The sequence below is a fragment of the Prosopis cineraria genome, unplaced genomic scaffold, assembly GCF_029017545.1.
Source record: "Prosopis cineraria cultivar Desert tree isolate PC_DT_omini unplaced genomic scaffold, ASM2901754v1 PC1414, whole genome shotgun sequence".
Classification (NCBI taxonomy): domain Eukaryota; kingdom Viridiplantae; phylum Streptophyta; class Magnoliopsida; order Fabales; family Fabaceae; genus Prosopis; species Prosopis cineraria.
Genome location: NW_026556739.1, coordinates 1 through 10,035, shown reverse-complemented (window position 1 = coordinate 10,035; position 10,035 = coordinate 1). Strand labels below are relative to the sequence as shown.

The window sequence follows — 10,035 nt, the reverse complement described above, 5'->3', positions numbered from 1 at the left end:
TGAGCCCAGTATAAAAAGTTACTAATAAGAAGAAGATTTAGGGGACTAAAGTTTCTTAAGAAGAATTTTGGTAGGTGAGAAGAGTCCTATAACCTTTCTCAGGCACAATCACATAATGTTTTGGACACAGTTCATAGTAATCTACGTTCAAGTTGGAGTTGGAATATTCTAATATCGGTCATGGTGTTTTGTGGAGGAGCTTTTATCACATAAATTATAGGTTCCTCGTATGTACATGTTTAAATATAAGGTTTTTTAAAAAAAAAATTCTCTGTTTCAAACATACAAAGCATTTTGATTAATGGTAGTGTTGAGGTTTTTCGTTCAAAAATGTATAAGGGTGTTTTACAAATTTATTTGTTTTTAATTATTTGTACTCCTATTAGAATATGATTTCATGTGAAAAAATATTATTTATTATTAAAAATTTATAAAATATTTTAATTATTGGAACATTAAATCAAAAAAATTATTGGAACATGAGATTTTTTGAAAAAAAAAATCTTATATTTCAAAGCGAGAGAGCATTAATTTTTAAAATTTGTTAGTGAAATGGGGAGTTGAAAGGTGAAACGGAATGATAGACATTGGGTCCATTAAAGTTGTTCTTATCCATTATCCAACCAACTTCACGAGGGCGTGGGGCAAAAGACGGATGCAGGCCTTCGAATTTGACTGCCTAGATTCTGTTAAAATAGCGTTTGATTCCCGTCTTCTTAGTATCGATTAATTTTAATCAATTTGATTGTTTTGGGTGAATCAGTTAAATGTGACTTGTAAATAAAAAAGGAGGAAAAATAATGAGATTATAAATTGATATCACATAAATGATTGGGGTATTATTTTTCATAATTGTTTTCATTTCTCTCGGCATTTTTGCAACGAAACACATCCTTATTAAGAAATTGAAATGTATTGAGGATAAGATGCTCGAGAGGAAGTTTGAAAAATGCAGCAACATGTTATCCAGTGTCTTTTGCTTTTTAGTTTAAATGTTATCCTCGCGGCTTATGAGATAACGAAGGAAGAAGGTCAGTGTCTGTCAATTCGGACGGATTAATTTAATTGGGAAAATGAAAGCGACCACGAAGATGTAAGCCCCGTTTTGTTAGTCCACTTGGAACCATGTGAATGACTGTGTTTGATCGGCCATGTTATTATTGGGCCAGATATCGTTGGGCTCCACACTCGTCTCGGCCCATCACCCATACGGGTGATCAACTTCTCTGGCTCCAAGGACGTCGTCGTTTCCGACGCTGCATCTCTGCAGATTGGGCCCGGGGACTTTCCTGAATCCGACTTAGAGTCGATAACCCACTCACATCACTTCGTGGCCTTAAGCTGCCGTACTGTACCGCCTGTGTATAAAGCATTTTAAGACCGCTCTCATGAGAGATGTGGGACATAAAATTATCAGTTCAAGTTTCTTTCCCTTTTTTTCCCTTGATTCAATGAAAATTTAGATGAATTAGATCTTAAAAGCTTATTACAAATCATCCATGAATAAAATTTTGAAATCAAAAGTTGGATTCAAAATTTGATCTCACACACATTTTTGGGAATTATAAATCAATGTACAGTAAATCATCCATCATGCACGGGGTTTGAATCTTGCTGGAAATCAAATCTTTACCAATCAACCAATCTTTGTCAATACTTCATTTTCTTTTCTTTTCTTTTCCTCTTTTTTGGTTACAGGCTGGGAGTGCCATTATTAGCCATACAATACATAATCGAGTTTCGTATGATAGCAAAGGAACATAATTTTCATTTGTGATTATTAAAATATAATCTGAAAACATAAATTTTCCCAGGTCATTTTGATCTCGTGAAAATATATAGTAACCCTGTCACGTTTGGAGGAAATGTTCGCGCTGAAAATACACACGCGCAGTGAAAGTAGTTGTCATGAGCAGTCCAATTAAATATGCAATTTGAGTTCGGTAAAAATAGCACTCCCAGAATTTCATTCATTAAAAAGGCCTCGTCGTCATGAGTGTGCAGAATCATCAGTACGAAATAGCCATTAAAGTTTCATGCTTTTCTTGCCGTCTTTCATATCTGCTTCAATTCTCCACAAGTCCGTTTCTTCCGCACCCTCCTATTTGTTTCAACTCATTCTCACACTGAAGCTTCATTTTATCTCGAGCAGTACTAAATTGAATTTGTTTTAACTTTTAACCAACCATGGTCGAACAAATTCACAAGTCACAAGAATTTCATATCTAGGTCAACAATTCAAATTTTGGTGACAGGAAAAATTATGCTCATGTCAAAAGTATTCATTTTTCTATATATGTGTGTGTGTGAATGAATCATATTCAATCATTACCAGATCTAATTGAAGGCAGCTTTTTTAAAAATATTTTTTATATTCACACATATTTAATTGAACTCAAAATCTCATACTTAAATGGTCATAGTCCCAATAATTATATTCAGACTTATTAACAATTGAATATGAATCAATCAATAATACCAAATATTAGATAATTATATTTTTTTTAAAAAAATAAAACTAAACGTGTTTTGTGTATATTTGTTCCCGCACATCCATGAGGGAAAATTTTTTCCTTACCTTAATATTTGGTTTGAGTGTAGATTAGTACAATCTATCATCCAATCTGGTTTAATGGATTCGTTTGGTTTTGTTACTTTTAACATTTGAAAAATACTTTTTTACTTTTCAAAAATCAAATATTGTTTGATTTTTAATCTTTTTTCAAAAAATTTCATTTAAAAAGTCAGTTTTGAATATTGTTGTCTGTGCTTTTGGCCAACTTAAAATAATAAAACTTTTGAAAAGTAAATTTAAAAAATAAAATGTTATTTGATCATACTATCCGAAATTTAATTTTTTTTATTTAAAAAATAGTTAATCCATTAAAAATAAAAATTATCATTTCAATAATAATAATTTGGTATTGAGTTTTTAGTATTATAAATTGAATAATTAATCATGTTAATTTTTAGCGTTAAAGTATAATACAAATTATAAATCTTTATCACATTTTTTTAAAATTACAAATTAAAAAAGTACAAATGACTAGAGATCAAGTTTTAGCATTACAAATTAAATATTATGTTATTTAAAATCTTTATCATATTTTTAAATATTTTAAATATATTACATTTATATAATAAAAATTACAAATTATCATAAATTAATGTCATTTTTGATAATTGTACATTTAAAAATAAATTTTACAATCATAATTTAAATAACTTTCAATGTATGAAATTGACTTTTAAAAAAATGTATCCAAACACAAATTTCATTACAACAATTAATTTTCATTAAACTAACTTTAACTAAATGAACTTTTATCAAATGAATTTTTAATAAACTAAAAACCAAACATACACTTAACATATCACCCTCTGTAATTTGTATGTACAAATAAAGGATAATCCAAAAAAATATCATATAAATGTTAGACAATATTTTCTTTCCGTTTACTTTTGGCTATTTCCGAGCTCTTTACAGAACACACTTTTCTAAACCATGCCTCTGAAAATTAAGCCACTTTTACTATTCAATGCTTTAACTGTTTTCCAAGTAATATTGGTATTTGCAATATTTGCACCAATGTATTCTAATGTCATCCCCCAATGCCATAATCTTAGCATAATTGACCCCAATTAATTATCACTAATCAAAGCCAAATAACCTCCTTCTTCATCCTTAAAAGCATCCTCTTCTTGGACTCTATTCAATCTAGCAAAAACCCCTACTAATGCGGCTGTATTGTAAGTACATGCTTCTGTCTGCACGTAATTCCCCCTCTCGTCTCTAAACCCGTCCGTACTGTTGGGCCCACCGACTAGGGCCCCAGTCAGTACATTGGGGTTAGGATCATGGCGTCCATACCAGTTATCGTACCCCTGCGTGCACCCAATAAAACCCATGTTTTCTTTGTATGATTCCATGGACGCGCCCCTATGGTGCACCCTCATAGGAAAGTGGGGCCCATATCCTACCAAGTAGCTTCTCTCGGTTGGATTAGAGCCCAGGATGTAGTCCACCTGTGATTTCGCGAAGGCTAGGATCTCCTGCGGAGAGACATCTCCTTTGTCGCAGTGGAGCCTCTGGCCGGCGGCTCGGAGATGATCAGAGTATACAGTGAGGAGCAACGACGCCGTTGAGACGTATTGCATGTTGTTCCACTGGCGGACGTACAGTAAGCCTCCTGGGGTGCGATGCACGTTAGTGGAGTTGTTTTGGCCGAGGCACGCGCAGAGATAGTGCTCTGCTTTTGAACGGTATTGTTGGAGAATGACTCGGCTTTGACCCTTGTGCTTTTCTCCTTCCATGAGGAGCTGAAAATGGAAAAAGAAAATTATGACTTTGCCTACGTATTTTAGAAAATAATAGCAACATTAAATGGGAGTTTAATAATGATTTCTAAATGTCATGTGTCGGTTTGAGAATAAACCCATGTATGAATGAAGTCTAATGGTAGTTGATGAATTTTCCGTTCAATTTTAACAGCTTCTATGACTGAGACATGTTCTTGAAGATTTAGAATTGTACAAGGTTGGAAATTAGGAATCTAAATGATGTTAAGGCTTATGAAATTATGAAAAATATAATATTAGCTATAAGTTTTTGTATTGTTAATAAAACATTTATGATTAATTACATTATTTATAAATTATGAATAATATTTTATTCGTTAAACTTTATGCAATTCAAAAAAAAATTCTCCAACTGTCACAGTTTATAAGATATATATGTTTTTAAAAGATTTGTCATCTTAAAATATAAGATAATTTAATAAAATTAAAATAAGATTTAAATGATACTTTCATTATCTTTTCTTTCTTAATATTATTCGATAAATGAAGTATTGAAAGAATAATATTTTGAAATTTTATATTTTTAAAAAAATTATGAAATATATTTTAATGAGATTGATTAGTATGTATAATTTTATGTAAAAAATATTTTATAATTTATAAATTAAGATAAAGAGATTACTTATTTATTAAAAAAAAGTAATAATGTAAAATAAAAAGAGTGCATAGTTACCATGGAAGCAATGGATTGAAGGCCAGCGTACTTGATATCCCAGCTAAATTCAGCGACGGCCCAAGTGGTCCCACCAAAGTCATAAGCATTCTGCAGAACATACTTTAAGTATTCTTCATTTTCAGTGGCCTTGTAGAGCCATATGGCTGCCCACAGTAACTCATCCCTGTACCCGCTCACGGACGAATAATACCCTTTAGCCACTCCGATGCTCTCATCATATTTCCCCCTGTACTTGTCCCCAAACTCAAATAACTGCACCACATCATACCCAAACAAATAACATCAACAATAACTAATTAAACCTCACACAAGAAATTTTAAAATTGATCATTGGATTAAAAGTAATTAACTAAGAAATTAATTAATCATTCTCTGTGAGTTATGTAGAATAGCATCCTTGATTAACTATATAACTAACGTGCCTGTTGTGCATGCTGCAATAGTAGGTGGGAGTAATGTGGGTTTGTTCTCCTAAACACTATTGAGGCAGCCGCCATTGCCGCCGCTGTCTCTCCGGCAACCTCTGAGCCAGGGTTATCGGCGTCCAGCTTGTAAGCTCGTCGGGATGTTGTCATGTCCTCTGGCCTTTGCCAACAGTAATGATCGGTGCCGCCGTCGCCCACCTGAAAAATTGCCGCATTCCCATATAAAGATTAACCTTTTTTTTTTTCACACGCCAGAAAAATCATTAATTATAAGTTGAATTATTCGTGAATTTGATTTAAAAAATCATAATTTGATAGTCTCATTTCACTTTTAGATTTTTGACTCAGTTGTTCAAATCAAACTCAGTGAACAATTCCATAATTTCTTTCATCCCCATGTGCCGCCGCGAGTGAGACACGCGCCAATCACGGTTTCAAGGTGGGTCAGCACTGAAACCCATGGTGGATCCGCTGATCGCTCTGACATCTGAGTCTCATTGAGTCTATTTCTCCAGCGAACATGGAGGACGACTGAAGTACCACCTCCACCTTCCTAAACGGCGGCGCGTGGGCTGTGCATTCTATACGGCCGTCCTTGGCAAGCTTTTGTTACAGAATATATGGTAAACGTACGAGAATATAGATATATATATGTATATATATATCTATGATAACGAAATTACCTGCGCCCAGAGAACATGAGGGTGAGTGTGGGCCTTGATGAAATAATCAGTGCCCCACTTAATGGCCTCGAGAGCGTGAGAATACTCGCCGGCGCTGGCAATAAGGTCGCCGTATTCAATGACGCCCCAAGAGAGCAACGTGATGGTGAATGCCATGGGAAGCCCGAACTTGACATTATCTCCGGCATCATAGTACCCTCCGACCAAGTCCACCTACCCCAAAAGAGGACACAAAACATAAATGACGACCCAATAAAACACACACACAGAGGCGTTGTAGGGTAGCCTACCCCTTGTTCGAGGCCGTCGGTGAGGCCAGAATGGTGGCGCCAGGTGACCCTCTGGTTGTGAGGCAAGTGACCAGAACGCTGAGACTCGAAGTAGAGGAGGCTGAGAGAGAGAGCTTGCTTGTAGTCGAAGGAATAGCATGAAGCAGGAGAGAAGAAGGAGGTTGATGAGAGAAAGACGAGAAGAGCCTTAAGCCATGTTCTTAGGTACCAGAAATGCTTCAGAGCTCTGACTTCTTTCTTCTGATTCGCCTCCATTTTGATTCTGTTTCTCTGACTCTCTCTCTCTCTCTCTCTCTCTCTCTCTCTCTCTCTCTGTATTCGTTCTCTCCCCCTCTCTCTTCTCCCCATCTCTGGTATTTATACGTGAGGCTTTTCGTAAAGGAAAAGAAGGAGGGCGTGATCAGACGGGGGCATGTTCATGGGGAATCGGGATGCAGGCTCATTCTGATTGGTCTAATTTATGACCCTATTATGCACTCAGTTTTAAACGTAGGGGTCAACCTATAGTAAAAACTAACATATAATTAAAAAAAAAAAATTATCGTTGCAGGATGAAGGAGGCTTGGTTTTCTTTTTTCTTTTTTTTGAAAAGAAATTGATTCTTATAAATAATAAAAAAATTGAAATAGCTTATAATTAAGCTCAGCAACACTAAAATCTCACTCATAATATTAAATGTCCGATAATTATTTATATGTTGAAGGGAGAGGAGAAAATATAGAAAATGATGACATTATATGTATATTAGCATACTGTAATTTTTATTAGTTTTGGAAAAATAAGATCAGTTTTAGTCTAATATTTATTAGACTAAGAGGCGAATAAAGAGATGAGTGTGAAAATTACTCATAACCATGTGTGATTCACATTTCTCTTTATTCCTCTTTACAATCACACTTGAAATAAAAGTGCACTTGGGGAGATCCAATTTATTCATATATTCTCTTTTTTCCTCTTTACACTCACACTTGAGCTAAAAGCGCACTTGGGATGATCCAATTCATTCATACAAGAGGCATCAAGATTTTAATGTGATTTTTTATTTTTTATAAAATATAAAAATACTCCCTTTAAACTATGATCCAAATTGTTCTTCAAAAGTTTTGCAAGATTTAAAATATAGGATATCAGATAGGCGTAATATGTTCTCCAATTACACCCTTATGTTATTAAGTAATTGATGATGGTGTTTTGAAAAAGTTAAATATTATATTTATTATATACAAAGGCAAAATAGCAAATTTTTAGAAAATTAAAATTTTAATTAAATATAAATTAATTAACAATAACTTATAGTCGGGACTGTGTATACTTCAAGGCTCCTCCAAAAAAAAAAATCACTTATACATTTTATAACTTGTCATTATTTTTTTTTGTTAAGTATTGATGTTAATTAAATTTTTTTATTAAGAATTTATTTCTTGCTTACACCATATATAACCAGTCATCATCTTTACATTAAGCCTTAATGTTAATTACAACTTCTCATTAAAAATTGTTGCACCATATTTCATATTGTATCTATCACTTTTATTCCCAATATCAATTAACCATTATGTAATTAGAAGAGCTACATGCATATACTATATTAAAAGATTAAACTCTCATTTTCAAATACATATATTGTTTAGAGATTAATACTACTAGCATTTACTACCATTGAAAGAAATTTCAAAATTAAAATTCCTTAAATTTAATTTAAGATCAGCCATACTACAAATAAAGTAAATGGATTCGCTATAATATCTGTTAAAAGTAAAATGTTAAAATTTTAATTACAAAATTTAAACATGTGATTTTGCAGCTTAATAAGCTAAAAAGGTTACATAAAATAAATAAATGATAATATATTAAATCTCTTAAATATATTTGTCTTGTCTTCACTCAATCGCTGCTTATGTTGTGGTTTGGATGGAGTATATTATTTGATTTTTATTATTAGGGCGGTGAGAAACAAGGGTGAAAGGAAGCTTTAACACCTGAACCATCAGAAAGGCAGTAATTGGACATCTGGATTGATACATTGGAATAATCAGAATCCAAAAGATTAATATCAGTGTGACCAATGAGAAATTAGTCTCATCAGGGGGTTCGGTAGAAAAATCAGGAAAGACTATTGATTGTGGACCACAAAAATTGTGAGCAAAATATTCTCTGTCGTTACACACACACACACACACACCAATCAATAAAAGGTGATTAAATTATTAATTTTATTAAAAATAAAATAAATTTCTAATTTTAATTTGAACTTAAATAAAAAAATCAAATTTACATTATAATTTTCTCATAATGAATGAGTTTTAAAAGGGATAATATTAAAAAAATATAATTAATATCACACCAATATCTTATTTACGATTAAATAATCTTCTAGAGAGTATATTATAATAGGGGCCGGATGATGGAGAGAGTACTTCATAGGTATCGATAAGAAATGGTTAAATTATTGATATCTAAAAAAAAAGAAATTAACTCGAGAAATGAATTTTTTTTCTCTGTTTTTATATGAAGAAACTTTGAAAGCTTGTTTTGTTCTTAATATAAGGAAAAGTTAGAATGATTTATTTCGGCCCAATCTTCCCTTTGCTTATTTATTATGGTTAAATTCCTAATAACAATTTATTATAATTATTAATAGTAAAGTTACATAGTTTTTTTTTTACAATTTTAAGAATATAACATTTTTAATAAGCATAAATTAATTAATTTTCCATGTATTAAGGACTAGAGAGAGACTCATCAAAATTAATGAGACAAATAAATTACCGATTCTGTCTGAAAAATAGATTTTTTTTAATTTACTATTATTAATGTATTATATTAAAACTAATGAGAGTTAGGCTTAGAAAAAAATTACTCCCTCACAATTTGATTGATCAAATTTTAAATTCTCGTTAAAATAAGTGCTCACATAAACATTTGATATTTAACCATGTTTTGAACAATATTGCCTTTAATAAAAGATATTTGTATAATCAAAAAACATTTATTTTAAAAATATTTTCCCTCTCCCATGTAATCTTTTACTCCACCCATTGAAAATTATAAATGATTAAAATTGAAATAAAGTAATTAAAGAGATAATATCTTTCTATATAAATTGACCTATAAAAAACATCATCTTTTTAAGAAAACAACTTACTAGAGGGGTATTCTTTTTTATTACATATGAGCATCCTTCTATTAGATATAATTTTTATTTAAAGTATGATTGAGTACTAATATAAACACCTTTTTCAATTAGGGACTTGGATTCAGTGATGAACTTAATACAGCACTGAATGTTTGTATTATCTAAATCGTTAAAATCTTTATCAATGGTTGTGACTTATACTCTACTTGAGATTAATGAGTAAGTGAGTTTATCTAAATCGTAATTTAGATTTTAACAGTTCAGATAATATAGCACTCGATACCTATATTAAGTAGAGTAATTGAATCCACCTCTTTCAATAGAGGATATTTTATCATGTATAGGATGTATTTGGCGTATGATGTTTGAGCAAGTGTGGGACACCCATGAAATTTGGCAATTGACATACACGTTTTTTTTTTTTTTTGGGCAACAAGTGACATATATGCACATAATAAAATATTGC

At 32.0% G+C, this 10,035-nt stretch overlaps 1 protein-coding gene across 1 annotated transcript; it reads right to left on the bottom strand.

Annotated features, from left to right (window-relative positions):
- Positions 1–3,465: 3,465 nt before the first annotated feature.
- On the bottom strand, positions 3,466–6,728 carry LOC129300065 (endoglucanase 11-like). Its single transcript, XM_054938590.1, has 5 exons — positions 6,434–6,728; positions 6,144–6,356; positions 5,458–5,658; positions 5,033–5,287; positions 3,466–4,320 (listed from the first exon to the last, which is right to left on the bottom strand). The coding sequence occupies exons 1-5, from the start codon at positions 6,686–6,688 to the stop codon at positions 3,643–3,645; spliced, it is 1,602 nt and encodes a 533-aa protein (XP_054794565.1). The 5' UTR covers positions 6,689–6,728; the 3' UTR covers positions 3,466–3,642.
- Positions 6,729–10,035: the final 3,307 nt, after the last annotated feature.

Coding starts and splice junctions, on each gene's coding strand:
- LOC129300065 (XM_054938590.1), bottom strand. CDS start 6,688: ATGGAGGCGAATCAGAAGAAAGAAGTCAGAGCTCTGAAGCATTTCTGG. Junction 5,288..5,457: donor TATTGCAGCATGCACAACAG/GCACGTTAGTTA, acceptor GATGTGGTGCAG/TTATTTGAGTTTGGGGACAA. Junction 4,321..5,032: donor TTCAATCCATTGCTTCCATG/GTAACTATGCAC, acceptor TTCCATTTTCAG/CTCCTCATGGAAGGAGAAAA.